Raw genomic sequence first — 23,025 nt, forward strand, 5'->3', positions numbered from 1 at the left:
GAAAGTAAAAGTACTAAAGAATCGCCAAAACGTCAGAAACTAGGGCCACCTACTAAAGCAGAGCTAGATCAACTATGTTAATAAATGTCTAAATCAATTTGAATTAAATAATAGTTTTATTTTCTTTAATTTTGTTCTATTACTGCAATAGAATAATCTATTTAAGATTTTACTTCTTCGAATATTTCGAATTGCTCGAATTATTCGCATTATTCGAATAGTTCGAACTATTCGAAATATTCGATATTTGACTCGAACTGGATTCGCATACCCCTACTTATTTCGTTTTAAAACTACAACAGGAATACAAGTATGGCCGCCTATATGTATGTAGTAGTATATAGGAAATATACTTTACTACATATACAGTGGGGAGCAAAAATGAGTACAAGTTTGTGCATAAGTATAAAAGTAGCAAAGAAATTTTAAGAAGCTTTTTATCATTTTAGTTCATGTTCAATTCCAAACAAAATGGCTAATAATAGTATAAAAAAAAAATTTCGAAATTGTTCACGACTTAAATAAAATATTTAATTGATATTATGCTTTATTGCGCTTGGCAACAACTTTTTGATAAATAAAAACAAATATTTTTTTTTAATATTTAATACATTTGTTTCATTTACCTTCAAAATAATGAAGAAAGTATCATCACACATGGAGGGGATGTCATCAGAAGAGCGGGTCTTAACACAAAGGATATCTAAAGTACTTAAAATAAGCCAATCAGTTTTCATGAGCGTTCAGAAAAGGCGACCTATTGTCCCCATATCACAAGTCAGGAGCCACAATAAAATTCTGAGAGATGCAGACGCGCGTCTTATGATAAAACATAGGAAAAGAAACAAGCACCAAAGAGCGCAATTATAGAAATAAATAAGCTTGCTTGGAATGCCAAAAGAACAATTCTGGACAAATAAAAACTTCCATTATCAGTATCAATGATTAGGAACCCCTGAAACACCGATAGATCACAGATGACTGGGAGCTTGTAATCTTATCAGACGAATCAAAATTTAATTCTTTTCAACCAGTTGGCAAGCAAACAAAAAAATATAAATTTCGCGGCCTACTTCGTTAGGGAAGCTAAACTTTATATCTGCCTAAACTGTACATTTACTAAAGTTAATGCTCTGTTGTATTTATTTAGTAAGTTATCGCACTTTTATCAACATAACCTTTACCCAGAGGCGCCAGGGGCATGGAGTCATGTGTAAAAGTTCGGGCAAGTGAGGAAAGTTCTCTGATTGCCATTTACTTGGGTGTGGCCAGAAACGATTCTTTTACATATGGCTCAAGCAGCAAGATCCTCTGAGTAGCCAAAGAACATCTGTTTGAAGCGAACCATCCCTCATTAAGGTTGTGCGTTGGGTCTGGACCCGCCACGTAAAAAAAAACGCTCCCAATGAAAAACCGCCGTCCAAGAAGTACGATGTTAAAATTGTGCTTGGTGACTTTAACGCCAGGGTGGACACAGAAGGTATCTTTGGCACAACAGTCGGTAAATTCAGCCCAAACGATAAAACACCGCCAAATAGATTGAGGCTGATAGTCTTCGCTGGGGACCGAAATATGGTTATTTGTGGTACTAGGCTACAGCACAAGAAAATTCATTAAGCTAACTGGCCGTCTCCGGATCGTAAAGGAATCAACCAAATCGATAATGTTGTGGTAGGCGGAAGACACGTTTCCAGTGTCCAGTATGCTATTTTACTGTATCTGCCAGAATACCAAAATGAGGCTCCTGACTAACAGAGTCACTAAATTACTATTTTGACAATTAGAGACGTGAGACAATCGTCTCAAGCAGAATACCGATATTAATCTTTCAATACTTAATAAGGTGGATTAAGCCTGTTAGTTATCAATTATTAAATGTTTTTAATCATTGGTAACTGAAAATTAATGCTACTATGCATCAAATTGCAAAACGTTTAATGAAATATATTTAAATTTCGCATATTCTTTGATTTTCATTGTATTACATTTTTATTAGTGATTTTCAACGGCGGCAAAAAATTCTTCCGTTCTCATATATTTTTGGTATGATTTCAATCTGGCCGTTCCAGTTATTCCAATTGCAAAACGCCAAAACCTACCCAATCCAGTCAACTGTCAAAGTTCGATAGGTGAGCGGTTCTCACATTTCCAGTGGCAGGAGAGTTGGGGAACTCTTTATCTCTGCCGTATACTAACAGGTGCAAAACTACTAATCTCAACATTCGCAGACGACACCGTTATTTGATGTCGAAGCATGTGCCCACTGAAAACCACAAACACGCTAGACAATCACTTAAAACTCGTTGGAAGTTGGCTGTCAAAAGTATAAGCACGTCTCATTCTCTCAAAATATGGAAGCATACCCAACAGTGAAATTAAGCAACGTACTGATCCCTCAGCAAACGAAGTTAAATACCTTAGCATTAACCTTAGTATGTAGATAAGCGTTTGACTTGGAAGACCCACATTTCTGCAAAACTACAGCCCTCAAACTTAAAACCACCAGCGTAGATTGGTTATTGGGTAAAAATTCAAATCCATGCTTGGACCATAAAATCTATCCATACAATTAATTCATAAAGCCAATATGGATGTATGGTATACAATTATCTCTGCCTGCGGAACAATTCCAAAAAAAACCTAAAGGGAGTATCGTGGTACATGCGCAACGCATACAAATGGTAAAGCAGATGTGACAAATACCTGGTAAAAATATCTGTCGAAACAACAAAATCATCCTAATCCCCTAACGAAAATCTTATCCTGCGAATACGTATCAGAGAAGGGATCTTCCAGCGTTTTTATGAGTACTGTTCCATCTATCTATTACTACAATTTAATGAACTAAAATAGTAATTCAATATTTATTGAGTTTATAAAACTCATCGTTAGGCTTAAATTATATAAGCAGATTCAATAAATAATTCTTCTTCTTCTTTACTGGCGTAGACACCGCTTACGCGATTATAGCCGAGTTAACAACAGCGCGCCAGTCATTTCTTCTCTTCGCTACGTGGCGCCAATTGGATATTCCAAGCGAAGCCAGGTCCTTCTCCACTTGGTCCTTCCAACGGAGTGGAGGTCTTCCTCTGCTTACCCCGGCGAGTACTGCGTTGAATACTTTCAGAGCTGGAGTGTTTTCGTCCATCCGGACAACATGACCTAGCGAGCGTAGCCGCTGTCTTTTAATTCGCTGAACTATGTCAATGTCGTCGTATATCTCGTACAGCTCATCGTTCCATCGAATGCGATACTCGCCGTGGCCAATGCGCAAAGGACCGTAAATCTTTTGCAGAACCTTTCTCTCGAAAACTCGTAACATCGACTCATCGGTTGTTGTCATCATCCAAGCCTCTGCACCATATAGCAGGACGGGTATTATGAGCGACTTATAGAGTTTGGCTTTTGTTCGTTGAGAGAGGGCTTTACTTTTCAATTGCCTACTCAGTGCGAAGTAGATAATAAATAAAATAATTATTTGGTTAAAAAAATATAGTAAGGGAAGAGATTAAACACCGAATTAGATAAAACACCATAGATAAAAATTGAACTTTATCTCAATCATCACAGGGACAAGCTAAAAGAGTTTATTGGTCATCTATTCTTATGATAGAATAATAATAGAATGGTAAAATAGTTTGAGCTTTGTCAATTAAAGATAAACTAAAAAATATCAATCTTTGAGAAAATGGGATGAAGAAAAAATATATCACGAGTAAGTACAATTCAATATGAGCACCGTTAATAGAACAATTCCAAAGAGCAAAAATGGCCAATTATCGATTTTAGCGTTGAAAAATGATTTTGATGCCATACAAAGCTGGTTAAGGAGATGGCGTCAACGCTATGATATTATGCTTAAAAGATTTAATGGCGAAGGAAAAGAAAATGACGAGATTGTTGCAAACAATTTTATAAAACACCTAAGTTTAAACAAGTAATGAAGGGTTAAGTTCGGGTATCACCCAACATTTTATACTCTTGAAACTTGTACGAATCAAAACCCTGGAAATACCTTAAGGTTTAAAACGTCAAACAGAGAATGGGAATGTAAGCAATTTTATTTATACATATACTGTATATAATATAACTCATATAACGCATATCGAACTATTTCATCTATTTTTGACAAGTGATATTACCTGCCACATACTAAAAAATGTTCCTGGGTTTCATAAAGTACCTTACATACAATCACCAATGTTATGGAGTAAAGTCACCCGGATATTCGAAAATCCTGATTTTAGTTCTACGGAAAGTAAAAAGACTAAGTCGATTTAAAAAAATTCACATCTGGGTTGTAGGGAGGCTGCGGAAGCGTTGGGACGTCGGCTTTGGTTAGGTAGCTGTTCACAAGAAAGGCGGTGTGAGCGGGGCGTTGTCGTTTTGGAACTTCCAATCAGCACTTTTAGGACCATCTTCGCGCACACCTTGCTCATGTTCAAGTGCTCCGTCACAATGCCATGAACCACAGGTTTTGATAAATTTAACATCTGCGCAATTAAACAAATACTTAGTCGACGGTCTGAGTTCAAAACTTTACGCACATGAGTCACATTGTCGTTGTCTGTCGAAGTCGCAGGTCTTCCAGCACGGTCTTTATCAGCGACCTCTTCCCGGCGTCTGGGTAAGCCAGCATGTTCACATCAAACGTCTCTTTCGTAGATATACCGAGTTTCACACAGAATTTAATCGCGTACATCTGCTCTAACGAACGCTGCATTTTCGGCTTGCACCACTCACAGAAACATGTCGCGCGAAAATGTTTGTCCAAGTGCTCGGAGACAACTGATCAGCCGCTCGTTCGTTAGCTAGGAACACCCTCTAGCGAATCCAGTCGGTGCGCGCACGCTCATCAGTCAATCAGTCCTTTTACTTTCCGGACAAACTCTCTATGAGGCCTAGGCCAAGTTTTCGCAAAAACACACTGTTCTGAGTAAAACACGTTCTCTCAGTTTCATTGAGATAACTCACATATTGGCAGAAATATGTGGTATATGGCGAGTGGTCAGAGTTATTTTCCGATTTTATCTATATTTGCAATGTCTATAGGGTTGCTAAAGGGGTCGGTGTGAGCAAATTTGGTTATTTTAGCTTAAGTAGTTTAGAAGATATGTACATTAACCCAAATAAAGAGCGCCCACTATTTGGATAGTTATATTTTCGATCGATATGAAATTTTTTCGCCATACACGACATACTTAAACGCCGCCGTGGCATCCCTAAATAAAGGATCACCTCACAGAGGAAAAGATCGGATTTTTACTAAGAATATAATGCCAAGCCATTCCCTACGTCTAGTAAGTGTAGGTAGATTCATAAGTTTTAAACGACTAGTAAATGGAGCAATACTTAACCTATAATCCCATCGGAAATACCCTAAGGCGAAAAGTAAAAATTGTTTTTGTACCGACTCTAACTAGGGCTCCATTCAACAGAGCCATTTCCAATATAGGTCTAACCAAAATTGTAAATACTGTTTTAGTAACATACGGATCTCTAAATTATTAGACCAACAAGAATACCTTTTGCTTTCAAGACTATGGTATGAATATGAAGATCCATAGCAACTTAAAAATTAACAAAGTTAACAACTGGCATATCATTTCTATCACTGAATCTGAATTTCGTTATGATATTTCGCAGTTTTACTGTATACCGTAAAATCAATTAGGTCAAGTATATGGCTAGGGGAAGTATTGAAGCATTAACATCAGAAATGATTTTCTTTGACTTACTACTTTTACTATTTTATAAAACGTTAAGGAGAATTATGCCCAACAAGTTTGATTGACATAATTTCCCAATTTCCAAAATTAAATTTTTAATCACAAATGTCTCTTCCTACTGTTATACCTGTGCCAAATTTAATTTTGTAAATTACTTTCTGTCTTAGTTATAGCACTTTATAACTTCCCGCTTAAGGGCATTTTGTAGACATGGCAATAGCCCGATTTTGATCATTCACAATACCAACAACCTCGAGTGTAAAGAAATTCGTGTAGAAAGTTTTATCCAGATATATCAACATATGTACATAACCACAAGTTATCGCTTGCACGAGTAGACGGACGGGCACATAAAAAGCCGGAATTCAACTCGTCGAGATGAAAATAGCCAATTGGTGAACAAAACTATTTTACTCGGTACAATATGTTGGAACAGTATAAAAATAGGCCGCACTCCACTTCAGCATTAATGGTAATCAGACCTAGTGAACAACTACTAACTACGTAAGTTTATCAATATGTTATTTCGATAATTACCTTCTTGAACTTTTTCGTTTGATATTAATTGTTGAGTTTGGTAATGAAGACGTACTACTTCAACTACAGAATCGAACTTGTATAATGCATGCCTAATGTCTTCGACGGGTAAATCTTCAGGCACATCCATAACAAAGAGAGTGAATGTTTTTTTCGGTCGACAGGGAATCGCTATCTGTAAAGATATATTCATTCAATGGTAATTAGTTTCTTTTTTTATTATTTTGAAATTGAAATATGTATGTATATGCGTTGTAAAGTATTATTGTAACAGGAATGTGAAAATTATTAAATATTAACACCTTTCTTACAAAAGAAAAATAAATAAGTAAGAAATAGCTAAGTTCGGGTGTAATCGTATATTTCATCCTCTTGCAAAACTTTATACAAGTATTAAACAAGTAAACTTTATATTACTCTTGCAACTTGCAGAAATCAAAACCGGGAAAATACCTAAAGGTGTAAAATACATATATACTCATGTTATATAACTCACACACTGACCTACATATTCGGCAAAAGGTTTGCTAGAAAAACGAAAATCATTATACATACATATGTATTATAAGGGAGCTAGGGTAGTATCGACCCGATTTAATCTATTAACTATTCTTATGTCACATACTAAAAAAATATTCCCTGTGTTTCATTAAGGTACCTTATATTTATTTTAGGCACAAAGATACATTGTTATGAGTAAAACACGCTTTGTAATTTTCATTGAGATAACTCAAATATTGACCGATTTATGCAGCATAAAGTCACCTGGTAGTTCGAAAATCTTTATATTTGGTAATTGGGGGCTCTGGAAAGTATTGAACAGATTCAACCCATTTTTGATACACAGAGTTATGATCCCATAAAACCTTATCATACCCGGAGGTAATTTTAACGTCTTTGCCGTATTTAGTTATTGATTTATACCGTTATACGTATATTGGGAGCGAGCGGCGTTATCATCCAATCTTATAATATTTGTCCAGGGTAATTTGCTACCACTTACGAACTCTTTAATTTTTTTGTGCTCAGGAAGTCGCATACCAAGTTTCATCAAAATATCTCAATTTTTACTCAAGGACGGACGGACAGATAAACAGTCATCGGAATTTCAACGTCATTCTAAGGATGGAAAGTGGCATATGGAAGCTTACCATGAGTGGCTATCGCACATTTCGACATTAAATTATAGTATATTCAATACTATACAAATATAAAGCCAGCCGGAAGTTTGAAATACTTGTATAATTTCATGGTTTTAGTATTACGACATATCTTCACTAATATAGGGACTCCCTAGATTTCATTAAGAAGTCACATAGTTTGAATTATATGTATGTATCTACATATATAAAGTACAAAGTCAAGTGTATATTTGAAAATTAGTATAATGCGTATATGGGACAAGGTAAAATGCCGCCATTGTCCATTTTAGGCAAGAGGATCCTCTGTTATAAGAAAGGGATTCTTTCTGAATATCATTAAGTTTTCTTCATATTAACTGATATACGCGGTATACAGCGAAATATATTAGTTCAAAAATATTTAGATTAGGGTTAGGATATTAGAGCATTAAGGAACAAGTTATAGTTTGATTCGACCATGAAAAAATCAGATGAAATCAGATGTACATAAGTAGGTATTCGGTTCGTCCATTTTTGCATTGTCTAATAGATATGTCTGGATAATCTGACATACTAAATTTGGTTAAAAGTGGTCAAGTAGTTCCTGAGAAATATAATTTAACCTTCATCCAATTTTTACTACAAGTCTTATTAGGACCTTCCTTACAATCGTCCTTGTGAAATTTCAAGCTTGTGGAGCATTTATTCAGTGTGTTATCGCTAGTTTAGTAGTTTTATGAATAACCGTTATGTGGGAAATGAAAGTGGTTTTACTAAATTTCACTTGTGTATGGAGAGGCGCAATTCGGAAGATATGTATGTATGTACATTAAACCAATTAGGTAGCAGTTCCACGACCATTAAAAAATTTAGGCTGCATGCGTCTCTTCCTACTTCGATCTTATCCTCCAAATTACAATTTTTGAAGTTATACTTCTTATACGAGTTCGGAAAAGGTTGCGATAGATTCATATTGCGCAACCTTGTCTCCGAAGATGTTCGAGTAGCAAGGGAAGCGGTGACATTCGGCGATCGTTTCTTTCGGCACAGCTCGGATTTTCTATCAACAACACAATGTTGCCATGCTTATGCTATTGTTGTTTTTGTAGAACAATGTTTCAATTTTTGGTTTGTGACATATTCACATGTGTGCGCATATGTATGTTTGTATGCTTGTGCATTATTGAAGTTATACTTCTTTTTCTTTCGTTTGTCTTTCATTTCTGCGAATTCTCAACTATTTTGTGTGACTTTTGGTTGAAATACTCTGCGTTGAAAAATTAAGACTATACTTCATCGTTTCGTATATCGTTTTATCTGACAGCGTGAGGTTTATGAACTTTATTTTAAATTTTGCTTTGTGGCATATTAGAAATGATGTTTCTTACAAAATCGCTCGCTTACAACGGATAAAACGACTTCTGAGTGGTGATTTTAATGAATAAATTCCAAGGTTTTACACAAAAATAATGCAGTCAATTAAGTACAGTACGCTTATGTATGTTTGTATGCTTGCGCCTTATTTTTATTTCGTTTGTCTTTCATTTTTGCGAATTCTCAACTATTTTGTGTGACTTTATTTCTTTCGTTTCTGTTTCATTTCTGCGAATTCTTTGTGTGACTTTTGGTTGAAATACTCTGCGTTGACAAGTCGCAAGGAGGAACTTTGGAAGCAATGACACGTCATGTCGCGCTTTGCGAAATGAAAAAAGAAATTCAGGCGTTGCTATTTATCACAATGAGCAAGACAAATGTCATATTCTCACTCCTCATTTAGATATAAAGGCTCCGTACGCGAGTGATGCTGATGTGACGATATCAACATCAACAAGAATTGGCGATTTGTGTGCGGTAGAATGCAAAATGAACCCTAGCGATAATCATAATAGTAAAAAATTGAATTTAATTGCCATTTTTATATCACTAAATTCATCGATGAGAGATATAAAATTTGTCATCGGTAAAGCTTTATTACCGTTTTCAACAGCAGGTTCGCAAGCTTTTGCAGATATTATCGGAGAACCAGTAGAGTATAGCGAACAATCGATATTCCTTGCGGGAGATTTCAATGTAAATTTCTCATTGCCAGTAGCTGAACCATTACTGCCTCAGAGAGAAATTTCCATTAGAAATGATCAATGGAAGAAATGATCCTATGATAAAAGGAGGTACGACAATTGATGCGGTATTCGCGAGAAATATAGATAAAATAGATGTAAGACATTTCATATCGTATTTTACTTTTCATAATCCAATTGTAAATATTATAGATATCAATCCGTCAGAAGCCAGAAATCATAATTGAATTAGAATGAGAATGTGCATAATAAATTTATAAAATGTGAATTTAAGAAAGTGTTGGTCACTCCACCATATTTTTATCCTTTCCCTCTTGCTAGTTTTCTTTCATACAAAATGATATGCATTTCTTGGAATATCACTAAGAAGTATAACTTCTTCCGCGCGTAGGGACCTTTTTTATCTCAATGTCTACATTTTACCAGGGAACACCTGTGCAAATTCTTATGCAATATCTTAATTTTTACTGAAGTTATCACTTTTATCGGCGCCTTTTCCAGTGTACACATCCTTTGGAACAATACCAGTTGGTTCATTTTTTGTTGACGTTCGCGAAACAATACTTAAACTCTTTTGAATTGCGCTGAAACAGCGTTAAATACTGCTATAGAGTTGTCTCACGGTAGTACTTGTTATATGGCGTAAGCAATCCAGATACCAGGGTCGACAACTTACTCAATATTTAATCCAAGATATGATCCACACAGTCTTTTGATATTTGTAAATATTGGCGAAAAAGCAACCACCATTACAGTACTTCAACCGATTAGAAAAGTCAGTAAGTTCATCGAAAATTCGTTTTAAAATAGCGGATAAAGTAGTCAAAATAAAAAAAGTAGGGCTAAGCTTTAACAATTTATAAGAATAAAGCTCAGATGTTTTCATTGGTAGTTTTGGTATAATGTGTGGTAGACAGATGAAGCTGCTCTTTCGACCCAGTTGGAATTTTAAATTCATGCCTTCGTATTGGCCAATTGGCTTTTTCCTACCTATCGACTAGATTTCACAACATATCATAGTTGACTTTTTTATTCGTTCATGACGAATAGGTATAAAAATTACGGCTATGTTTAAAAAATATTTATATAACTCACATTAATTTCAAAACGTATTTTCTCATCAGTTTCAACTCTTGAAAATAAAATTTGCCGCTGGTCATATTTCGAAGTGGAATAAATGTGTTTGCTGTCACCTAAGCGTTTAAGTCCAGTGATAACTAAGGCACCATCTCATAAGCGGTGGGTTCCTACAAAACTTTTAATCGACGCAAATTAAATTGTTCTTTCTTGACACAAACCTCTATATTCAATATATTAGAAAATAACGTGTTTAATGTGGCCTAATTCGTTATATTAACTTTCTAGTGTTTAAACTAAAGTCTTAACCGAATTCCATTCATTTACAGTATAGCTAAGAAAATAAGAAAATGGGTTTATTTTTATATCTTGCATATTGACCGATATATGATAAGCGCGTTTTTTTTAACTATTTTTTCAATCTCCGAATGAAATTTACTTGGAAATAACCTAAAAAGAATTCCCTGAAAATTTGAGCCCCTAATATTAATATTAAGTGTCCATCGAAAAAAACACGATAATCGTGATTTTCTATCTTCAAATTTCTAAAGTTTAGAGGCATTTTATGGTATCGCTTTGACTTTAGACATGTATTCCTCAGAATTGAACACTATACAAACCTAACTTCAGGTCATCAATGACAAGAGCAAAAGAAAAATGGTATATGACAAACTTGTAGGTAATTTTATTTGCTACAAAGCGCAAAATCGCTATCATCAGCTTTTTGAGCAAGGCTGCATGAGTTCCAAGTAAAAATTCGAATATCTCGAGAAGTATCTCCAAAGTAATCAGGACCCCTTGGTGGCGCTATCTATATGTCAACTGTATCAGTATGTTTGTGTTATCGGTGCGAAAATAAGCTTCGAACAAAGAGCCAACATTAAATTTTGGTTTAAAATTGTTAAAACTTTTAACGAAACGTTTCAATTGATGAAACAAGTTAATGGCGATAATTGCCTATCCCGTAGCAGAGTGCACGAGTGGTTTCAACCAACAAAGTGGTCGTGAGGACATAAATGATGATCAACATGTGAGCCAATCAAAATCCGTGATCACCGGAAACTCCATTGAAACTGTGCGTGACTTCATCAAAAATCAGCCGAAATCATCATTGAAATTCATGAAAATTGAATTGAACATCTCCAAAACATAGATTTATCGCATTTTGACCGAACATTTAGGTTTACGAGATGTATGTGCACGGTTTGTTCCGCACAAATTGATTGACGACCAAAAATTGCTCAGAGTCCAACATTCGAAGGACATCAGTAAAGAAGTCAAAAAGAACAAAAACTTCCTTTACAATATTGTGACTTGTGAAGAAACGTGGTATTTCCAATATGATCCCGAAACGAAACGCCAGAGTTCTGAACGGAAGCGTTATGCAGACGTAGAGGCCATTCGAAAAGGTTTGTACCGACATACTGGCGACATACTAAAACACTCGTCCAACATGCTTTTTGGCCGTGCAAAAAGCTGTATTGAAGCAGAAAGAGACTATTTTGAATAAAATAAATTGATTTTGCCGAAAAAACATTTTTTCTGTTTTTTAAAGCCCTGTTTTTTGTGGAACGCACCTTGCGCATATACGTATGTACTTATATGCCCAATACTCTAACTTAAGAGAAATTGAGCAGCTGCTATGCGTCAATAAGCATAATGCATGTAATCCATTTGCCTTTTTTTCATAAAAACAATTAACGACACAATAACTTCTAAAAATAATGTTTGCATATCAATTTGTATCGGTTCATATTAGTTAATTTGCTTTTGTAAAGCAAAACACTTAAAAAAGGAAAATTTAAAGCAATACGAGTATAACTTTAGGTGTTACAAATAAATAAGTACGAACTGAATGAATCGATATAGATAATGCAATGGTGTGCCCATAATAACTTAGACCACATTATCGCAAAATATATTTACTATACTTGTATTGAACATTCTAACGACAACTGTCAACATTTCAGCCGAATCAGACTCTTGGTTTGGTTTTAAACGCGTGTGAATAAGGCCATGTCTGTGGATTTCAGAAAAATTCGAAAGACCAATAGCTCCATTAAAAAATATTGTGCACAAAAATTAAAAAAAAATTTAGCTAGTCAAGAAAATAGTGGGGAAAGAATTTAACGACTGGTAAAGTTAATGTACCGCTGGAAAGGTATTTATCACTAATATTTATATTTGAATAAGAGCTTACCTTTCGATAAAATCTCGCCCCTGTTATTTTATGGAATCCTTTTTTGTAAACGGCTTGATAATCGTCTGGGTGTGAAAACTTGAAAAGAATTCCCGTAGCAGTTTTCGTTAGGCTGAAACAACCCTTGAAATTCATTTTCTCGCATATAACTGCAGCTCGTTCCATTGATAATTCATGTAGAGGCGTCAGCAAAAATGCACCTTAAAAATTTTGTATTACTAATAGAATTTTTAACAAGTAAGGAAGGGCTAAATTTGGATGTAATCGAACATTTTATACTCTGACAACTTGCAAGAAACAGGGCTGGAAATACCTGAAGGAAGAGCTAGGTTCGATTGCCGCCGAATTTTATACTATTGCAATTCGCAAAAATCTAAACTTCGAAAATTATTTCAGGGGCTGGTAAAACTTAATATTAAAAAATGTTGTGCAATAAATCAACATTACTTATTTAAAAAAGTGAGTTAATTACAATTAATTTTGGAAAATACATGACTTATTTTTATTTTGTCAGCTAAAATTATATCAAAAACAATTTCAATTGATATACATTAGGGTGATTAAAAAAAAAAATTTTTTGTTTTTTTTTATTGGTACTCGGAAAAATGGGTTCCTAGACACCTCTAAGAAATCCTCTCCAAATATGAGTTTTTAATTGTAACGGGAAGGTCCTCCGCCTAACGGTTTTCTATTTTTTCTTATTATCAGATAGAAAAATTTATATCTCGCTTCCAACTACTTGAAAAAATATCTTGTTAATTAGGTTTTGTAGGAAATTGAATGCTCTAAAATATGGTCTCTTAAGATTTTTTCGTAAACCCAACCGTTTAAAAGATATTAACAGTTGAACTTTGATTATTTTTGGTAAAATTTTTTATTTCTTATTAATTTTATAACTCAATGAAAAAAAATTATTATGAATAGGTTTTTGAAGAGGATTTCTTAGAGGTGTCTAGGAATCTGTTTTTCACAGAACCAAACGAAAAAAAAATTTTTTTTTTTGATCCACCCTAATATGCATTGATGTTTGACGATGAATATCTCGTAAACGCTTAACTTAATCGAAAAATCACAGTAGACCATTTTTATAGAGCAGTAAATTTCCTACAAAACTATGTGTTTCATCATTCATAATAATTTTTTTTCATTGAGTTATAAAATTAATAAGAAATAAAGAATTTTTCCAAAAATAGTCAAATTTCAACCGTTAATATCTTTTAAACGGTTGGGTTTACGAAAAAATCATAAGAGACCATATTTTAGAGCATTCAATTTCCTACAAAACCTAATTAACAAGATATTTTTTCAAGTAGTTGGAAGCGAGATATAAATTTTTCTAACTGATAATAAGAAAAAATAGAAAACCGTTAGGCGGAGGACCTTCCCGTTACAATTAAAAACTCATATTTGGAGAGGATTTCTTAGAGGTGTCTAGGAACCCATTTTTCCGAGTACCAATAAAAAAAAACAAAAAATTTTTTTTTTGAATCACCCTAATATACATACATATAATATGTGTGATTTGAGATATTAAATCGGTCAAAGAGGTTAAATTTATATCGATATTCTGCTTGTCACGATTGTCTCATATCTCTAATTGTCACAATCGTAATTTAGGTTTTGTCACCGTAGTAAGAAGCCATGGCTCCAATGGATATCCCGAATTAACCAAAAAACAATTTAAAAGCTCCATCAGAGTGTTCTCTTATAATCTTTATCCTTGCTGGCGAAGTAATTAATTAAGTACGATTGCGACAATTAGAGACATGAGACAATCGTGACAAGCAGAATACCGATATTAATATATATGAACTTCGTCTTCTTTACTGTCGTAGACACCGTTTATGCGATTATAGCCGAGTTAAAAACAGCGCGCAAGTCGTTTCTTCTTTTCGCAAAGTGGCGCCAATTGGAAATTCCAAGCGAAACCAGGTCCTTCTCCACCTGGTCTTTCCAATGGAGTGGAGGTCTTCCTCTTCCTCTGCCTCCCCCGATGGGTATGGCGTCGAATACTTTCAGAACTGTAGTGTTATCGTCCATACGTACGACATGACCTAGCCAGCGCAGTCGCTTACTCTTAATTCGCTGAACTATGTCAATGTCTTCATACATATATCTCATACAGCTCATCGTTTCGTCGAATGCGAAATTCGTTGTGGCCAACGCGCAAAGGACCATAAACCTTTTGCAAAACCTTTCTCATGAAAACTCGAAACATCTACTCATCAAACATTGTCATCGCTCATGCCTCTGTATCATATAACAGGACGGGAATAATGAGTGACTTATAGGGTTTGGTTGTTCGTCGATAGAGCACCTGTAGGCAAAGGTTATTATGCATTCGATTTCGTGGCTGGCATTGTTGTTGCTGTTAATGCTGGTTCCAAGATACACGAAATTATCTACGACTTCAAAGTTATGACTGTCAACAATGTCAGCTTACACAGCCGTATTAGTTTTGCGGGGATACCAAATTCAGACATTGCGGCATAAAAACAGTTCCTTTTCGTGCTGTCAAAAGCAGCTTTAAAATCGACTAAAAGTGTCGATTCTCTGCTGACGTGTCTTTTTCAACATTTGGCGCATGGTGAATGTCTGGTCGGTTGTTGATTTTCAGGCCTAAAGCCACAATGATAGGTCCAACCAATTTGTTGACGGTGGGCTTTAATCTTTCATAAAATACCTTCGATAGAACCTTATACGCGATGTTGAGGAGGCTTATCCCACGGTAGTTGGTGCAGATTGTTGTCATCAATTCTTCGTCGCCGTGCTTGAATAGTTTCACTAAAATTTCGAACATTTTAACCAATTTGAACGGTTCAAAACGGATATTTTGGGGGTAAAGAAAGAGACGGGCTATAACAGAATTAATTTTGACATTGCTAAGGTATACTAGAATATATATCTTGAAGCTATTTTATATATACATAAATAATGTTCACTGACTATTCAGCTTAAAACTTAGCTGGAATAATGTAAATTATTATAAGTATAATAGTATATGGGAGTTGTGGGTAGTATCGACCCGATGTTATCTATATTTACCAATACAAATCACTATTAACATGACACACACTAATAAAATGTTCCCAGAGTTTCATTAAGGTACCATACATATGGAGTAAAGTCAGTCGGATGTTCGAAAAACCGGTTATTATAAGGGGACTAGGTCAAAATTTTGCTCAATTCTATTCATTTAAAGCACAAAGCCATACTGTTATGAGTAAAACACTCTTTTTCATTTTCATTGAGAAAACTCACATATTTGCTGATGTAAGCGGTATAAAATCACCGAAAGTTCCAAAATCCTTCTATTAGGTATATGGGGGCCCATTACGATTGAACCCATTTCTAAAGCACAGACATAATATTACCAGGAATGGATTCTCTTTCCATTTCTATGATATAACTCACACATTGACCGATATTTTCGGTCAAAACCAACTAAAAGTTCTGCGGTCAACATATTTGGTACTTAAGGGCTTGAACTATTTTCCCTCATTTGGACCATTTCTGGTCATACATACTTCATAGGTACTAGTCGTGCAAACTTTTGCCTCTTTATAATAATAGCGTCTTGTTTTTTATACAGGAAAGATTTCGCACTATAGAATAAGAATGAAAACCGAATTTGATTGAAATCGGTCGAGGAGGGCCTGAAGTATGTAGTTTCACCTAAAGGTGAGCGATGCCACGACCATTGTCCAATTTTTATACCGGCTCCATTAGAGGCATCTCATACCATCCCGCGTGTAAAATTTTATGTACCTGGCGTATATAGATACTAATTTATCGCACTCTTAGAGGTTTTTAACAGAACCGTTATAAAGGTAGTGAACGATTATCTTCCGATTTCATCAATTTTATAAGCGTCGGTAGGGCTGCTAAAGGGGTTTGTGCTAAGCGAATTTGGTTATTGTAGCTTAAGTGGCTTAAGAGATATGTACATATGTACATTAAATCATAAAAAAATGATAACTCAATGAGAGTCGAAAAAACTCAGTAAAATTGATAGGGATGACGTGGGAGGTGAAATTGCCAGTAACAGTAATGGAATCTCACCGTCGGATGGCGATTATATCTGGGGTCTTCACCAAACTTGTTAAGGGGGTCGGACATCGAAAAATATAAATTGTTGTTTTTTTGGTTTAATCTGTTCCGTAACTGTCTGAAAACGTATGTGTGAAATATTAGCTTCCATCTCGAAGTATAATAGTTCGACAGGTGCGTTGACCATCTGCGCGATCAATGATTGTCTTTAGCATCATGTGGGTTTACCCTTGAAAGATTCTGTCATCTGAAAATTGAGAAACATAAAAGAAAACTCTTTGACACTGGAATTATTGGATAGCAGATCTTCAAGCAGAAGGTTATTCCTAAGTGCCCGTAGCGGCCTCATTGTATTAAGAGAGTCTTGGTATATATGTAGAAGTCACAGAACTCACAGAATCTATATACAGAAGAGGCACTCCTTAAAAGGCCCAAGGAATTCGAGGAAATGGCAAAAATGAAATTCAAAAACACCTTCTATGTTCTTATCCAAGGATACCTGGTACCTAAAAATCCACACTATAGTCTTCTACTTGCTGCTTATTTTGGATAAGAAGCTTTCATGGGAGATAAACATTGAGGAGAGAGTGAGGAAAGCATTTGTTGCCTTCTTTGAAAAGAGGTGGGGTCTCTCAATTAGTGTTCTGACTCTTTAACAGTAATTAATTAACAGTAAGAGCTAGCAGGGGTTCGTGATACTACTTGTTCTCACCAAGGCTTATCTTGCCAGAAGGGTGGATATTCTGACTGGAGTTGTATATTTATTCCTCTTTTTAACTGTGGTTAAGTAATAAAAGTGGAAGATGAAGTCATGTGTAGAAGTTCACGCAACTGAGGAAAGTTCTCTGATCGCCATTCACTTGGGAGTGGCCACAAACGATTCTTTCACATACATATGGCTCAAGCATCTCATGACTTCCGGTCTTAAACCAAGTAAAGGAGAAAGTGAAACATCCCTCCCCAGGGTTGTGCGCTGGGTTTGGGACCCGCCACGTAAAAAAAACACCCCAAACGAAAACAACAAAACAGCCTCGGATGAGAGACCCCTTTTTGATGACGACTCCTGCAAAAGGGCATGGACCTGCAATGTTCGGTTCTTTAATTGGGAAGGTGCTACTTTCCAGGTAGTTCATGTCCTTATTTGAAATGCAATGGACGGGACAAGGACTGATATGAGTAGGTCCTTTCGGCATTTACTACAGTAGACATATAAACGAGCGCCAATTTGGTGTGACATTTGTTGTGCAGGAGAGAGTCCATCGCAGAGTCCTGCGATGCTATAATCCGCATCAAAGCGAAGTTCATCAACAAATCGCTGATTGCGCCCACGCTCCGACGGAAGAGAAATATTATGTGACCAAAGATTTTTTCTATGAGCGCTTGCAGTGCACCTATGAATGCTGCCCCCGCCATGATGTCAAAATCGTGCTTGGCGCCTTTAACGCCAGGGTGGGCAATAAAGATATCTTTGGCGCAACGACAGTGGGACGGCATTTCAAACTCCTTACGTACAGCTGCAAACTATTGGTTTTCGAAAAAGGCTAAAGATAAGCTGGTACGATAAGGAGTGTGGTATCGCAGTGGAGAGATAACAGACTGCCTACCTTACAGCATTACAAAACGACCACAACACGTGCGGGACGGGATAGATACCGAGAATTGAAGAAGGAAGCAAGACGCAAAGAGAGTGACGGAAATGCGTGAGTACTAATAGCTTGACAAGCTGCTCGAAGAATACGGCGACTAACAGAAGGTTTCAAAACCGAAACATACCCTTGTAGAAACTCCAGAAGTGATCTAGTGCCTGATGCCCAGACTAAAATTATGAAGGGCGGCTGCGGAAGCGTTGGGATGTCGGCCTTGGTTAAGTGGCTGTTCACAAGAAAGGCGGTATGAGCCGGAGCGTTGTTGTGGTGCAACTTCTAATCGGCTACAATGTCTTGCGCAGATTCAAGTGCTCCGTCACAATGTCAGGAACCACAGATTTTAACATCTGGGCAATTAAACAAATACTTAGTTGACGGTCTGAGTTCAAAACAACAAAAAAACACGTCGCGCGAAAATGTTTGTTCCGACTCTCCAGGTGCTCGGAGACAACTGACAAGCCGCTTGTTCGGTAGCTAGGAACACCCTCTACCGAATCCAGTCAGTGCGCGCACGCTCCGAAGTACAGCCGAGGCGAAAGAAAATCAGTCCTATTACTTTCCGGACAAACCCTGTATCAGTACTAACGAGACCAGAAAAGCATTCGAGCACAGAGTACTGTTAAGCAATATTCTGATATATACTTATAGTGTACGCACATTACTGATAAAGAAACATTTTTTCACGTCTTAATAACAATATCCACAACAATAGTACACTTTGATGTCCACCATTTTTAATCTCTTGCAACATGTTGTTACAGAGTATAGTAGTTTTTTTTACCTAGCGGTTGTTTGTATCACGTTAAAATAATCGAGTTAGATATAGGGGTATAAAGTACTTACACAAATGGTTAGGATAATGTGACTAGTTGAAAACCAAGTGACTTCCTACCTGTCAGTCCGTCTGAAAAAATGATTTCTTGAATAAAAATTAAGATATCTTGATAAAACTTGGTATAAGTGTTTCTGAGCAAGAAAGTAAGGATGAGTTCGTAGATAGGCGTAATCGGATAACTGCTACGCTCACAAAACGCCAATTCTTTAAAACTTCTTCTTCTTCTTTACTGGCGTAGACACCGCTTACGCGATTATAGCCGAGTCAACAACAGCGCGCCAGTCGTTTCTTCTCTTCGCTACGTGGCGCCAATTGGATATTCCAAGCGAAGCCAGGTCCTTCTCCACTTGGTCCTTCCAACGGAGTGGAGGTCTTCCTCTTCCTCTGCTTCCCCCGGCGGGTACAGCGTCGAATACTTTCAGAGCTGGAGTGTTTTCGTCCATTCGGACAACATGACCTAGCCAGCGTAGCCGCTGTCTTTTAATTCGCTGAACTATGTCAATGTCGCCGTATATCTCGTACAGCTCATCGTTCCATCGAATGCGATATTCGCCGTGGCCAACGCGCAAAGGACCATAAATCTTTCGCAGAACTTTTCTCTCGAAAACTCGCAACGTCGACTCATCAGATGTTGTCATCGTCCAAGCCTCTGCACCATATAACAGGACGGGTATTATGAGTGACTTATAGAGTTTGGTTTTTGTTCGTCGAGAGAGGACTTTGCTTCTCAATTGCCTACTTAGTCCGAAGTAGCACGTGTTGGCAAGAGTTATCCTGCGTTGGATTTCAAAGCTGACATTGTTGGTGGTGTTTACGCTGGTTCCAAGATAGACGAAATTATCTACAACTTCAAAGTTATGACTGTCAACAGTGACGTGAGTGCCAAGTCGCGAGTGCGACGACTGTTTGTTTGATGACAGGAGATATTTCGTCTTGCCCTCGTTCACTGCCAGACCCATTTGCGTTGCTTCCTTGTTCAGTCTGGAGAAAGCAGAACTAACGGCGCGGGTGTTGAGACCGATGATATCAATATCATCGGCATACGCCAGCAGCTGTACACTCTTATAAAAGATTGTACCTGCTCGATTAAGTTCTGCAGCTCGAACTATTTTCTCCAGCAGCAGATTGAAGAAATCGCACGATAGGGAGTCGCCTTGTCTGAAACCTCGTTTGGTATCGAACGGCTCGGAGAGGTCCTTCCCGATCCTGACGGAGCTTTTGGTCCCGCTCAATGTCAGTTTACACAGCCGTATTAGTTTTGCGGGGATACCAAATTCAGACATTGCGGCATAAAGGCAGCTCCTTTTCGTACTGTCGAAAGCAGCTTTAAAATCGACGAAGAGGTGATGTGTGTCGATTCTCCTTTCACGGGTCTTTTCCAAGATTTGGCGCATGGTGAATATCTGGTCGGTTGTTGATTTACCAGGTCTGAAGCCACACTGATAAGGTCCAATCAGTTTGTTGACGGTGGGCTTTAATCTTTCACACAATACGCTCGATAGAACCTTATACGCGATATTAAGGAGGCTAATCCCACGGTAGTTGGCGCAGATTGTGGGGTCTCCTTTTTTATGGATTGGGCATAGCACACTTAAATTCCAATCGTTGGGCATGCTTTCGTCCGACCATATTTTACAAAGAAGCTGATGCATGCTCCTTATCCGTTCTTCGCCGCCGTGTTTGAATAGCTCGGCTGGCAATCCATCCGCCCCCGCCGCTTTGTTGTTCTTCAGGCGGGTAATTGCTATTCGAACTTCTTCTTGGTCGGGCAATGGAACGTCTTTTCCATCGTCATCGATTAAGGAATCGGGTTCGTCTTCTCCTGGCGTTGTGTGTTCACTGCCATTCAGCAGGCTGGAGAAGTGTTCCCTCCATAATTTAAGTATGCTCTGGGCATCGGTGACTTGATCACCTTGGGGGGTTCTACATGAGTATGCTCCGGTCTTGAAACCTTCTGTAAGCCGCCGCATCTTTTGGTAGAATTTTCGAGCATTACCCCTGTCGGCCAGCTTATCAAGTTCTTCGTACTCACGCATTTCGGCCTCTTTCTTTTTCTGTCTACAAATGCGTCTCGCTTCCCTCTTCAACTCTCGGTATCTATCCCATCCCGCACGTGTTGTGGTCAATCGTAACGTTGCGAGGTAGGCAGCCTGTTTTCTCTCCGCTGCGACACGGCACTCCTCGTCGTACCAGCTGTTCTTTTGCACCTTCCGAAAACCAATGGTTTCGGTTGCAGCTGTACGTAAGGAGTTTGAAATGCCGTCCCACAGTTCCCTTATACCGAGTTGTTGACGAGTGCTCTCAGAGAGCAGGAGTGCAAGCCGAGTAGAAAATCGCTCGGCTGTCTGTTGTGATTGCAGCTTCGCGACGTCGAACCTTCCTTGTGTTTGTTGGCGTGCGTTTTTTGCTGCACAGAGGCGGGTGCGAATCTTAGCTGCAACAAGATAGTGGTCCGAGTCGATGTTAGGACCTCGGAGCGCACGCACATCTAAAACACTGGAGACATGTCTTCCGTCTATCACAACATGATCGATCTGGTTGGTGGTTTTCCGATCCGGAGACAGCCAGGTAGCTTGATGAATCTTCTTATGCTGGAATCTAGTACTACAGATAACCATATTTCGGGCCCCGGCGAAGTCGATCAGCCTCAACCCATTTGGGGATGTTTCCTCGTGGAGGCTGAATTTACCGACCGTAGTGCCAAAGATACCTTCTTTGCCCACCCTGGCGTTGAAGTCGCCAAGCACGATTTTGACATCGTGGCGGGGGCAGCTCTCATAAGCGAGCTCCAAGCGCTCATAAAAGTCATCTTTGGTCACATCGTCCTTCTCTTCCGTCGGGGCGTGGGCGCAAATCAGCGATATGTTGAAGAACCTCGCTTTGATGCGGATTGTGGCTAGACGTTCATTCACCGGAGTGAATGATAGTACTCGGCGACGGAGTCTCTCTCCCACCACGAATCCAACACCAAACTTGCGCTCCTTTATATGGCCACTGTAGTAAATGCCACAAGGACCTACTCGTCTTTGTCCTTGTCCCGTCCATCGCATTTCTTGGACGGCGGTGATGTCAGCCTTTATTTTCACGAGGACATCAACCAGCTGGGCAGCGGCACCTTCCCAATTAAGGGACCGGACATTCCAGGTGCATGCCCTCAATTCGTAGTCCTTATTTCGTTTTCCATGGTCGTCATCAAAAGGGGGGTCTCTCATCCGAGGCTGGTTGTTGCTATTCGCTGGGGTTGTTTTTTTACGTGGCGGGTCCCAAACCCAGCGCACAACCCTATGTAGGGGATATTTCGCCTTCTCACGTTAGCTCGCCTTCAAACGGATGTTCTTAGGCTACCCAGAGGATACTTGGTCAAAGACCGGAAGTCGTGAGCTGCTTGAGTCATATGTAAAAGAATCGTTTCTGGCCACTCCCAAGTGAATGGCGATCAGAGAACTTTCCTCACTTGCGTGAACTTCTACATATGACTCCATCCTCCCGCTAAAACTACAACATCCAAATTCGCCTTGAAGAAAAATTCGACACACGAATTGGCATGACATTATAGGTGCCGGGCGAAAAATTTGACGATGTGCGTGGCACAATCGACAGATTTCGACCAAATTTTGTACGTGACATTTCTCTCACATTCCTATATGAAGAAGCAATTAATATAATGTGATAAAACCTTGCACGAATAATGCCTTTAGAGTGAGCCATGTTATAACCAAACATTTTCCAAAACTGTTCAAGTCTCTAGGTAC

At 38.0% G+C, this 23,025-nt stretch overlaps 1 protein-coding gene across 1 annotated transcript in view; it reads right to left on the reverse strand.

The window, feature by feature from the left end:
• Nucleotides 1-23,025, reverse strand: part of LOC105233118 (uncharacterized) — a 34,043-nt gene that overhangs the window by 2,745 nt on the left and 8,273 nt on the right. The window contains exons 2-3 of the mRNA XM_049454722.1: nucleotides 12,743-12,942; nucleotides 6,267-6,441 (exon numbers count right to left, since the gene is read on the reverse strand). Of these exons, the coding sequence (XP_049310679.1) occupies nucleotides 6,267-6,441; nucleotides 12,743-12,942 (375 nt within the window). The remainder of the gene's footprint in view (nucleotides 1-6,266; nucleotides 6,442-12,742; nucleotides 12,943-23,025) is intronic.

This window comes from Bactrocera dorsalis, chromosome 4 (assembly GCF_023373825.1).
Source record: "Bactrocera dorsalis isolate Fly_Bdor chromosome 4, ASM2337382v1, whole genome shotgun sequence".
NCBI classification, from domain to species: Eukaryota; Metazoa; Arthropoda; class Insecta; order Diptera; family Tephritidae; genus Bactrocera; species Bactrocera dorsalis.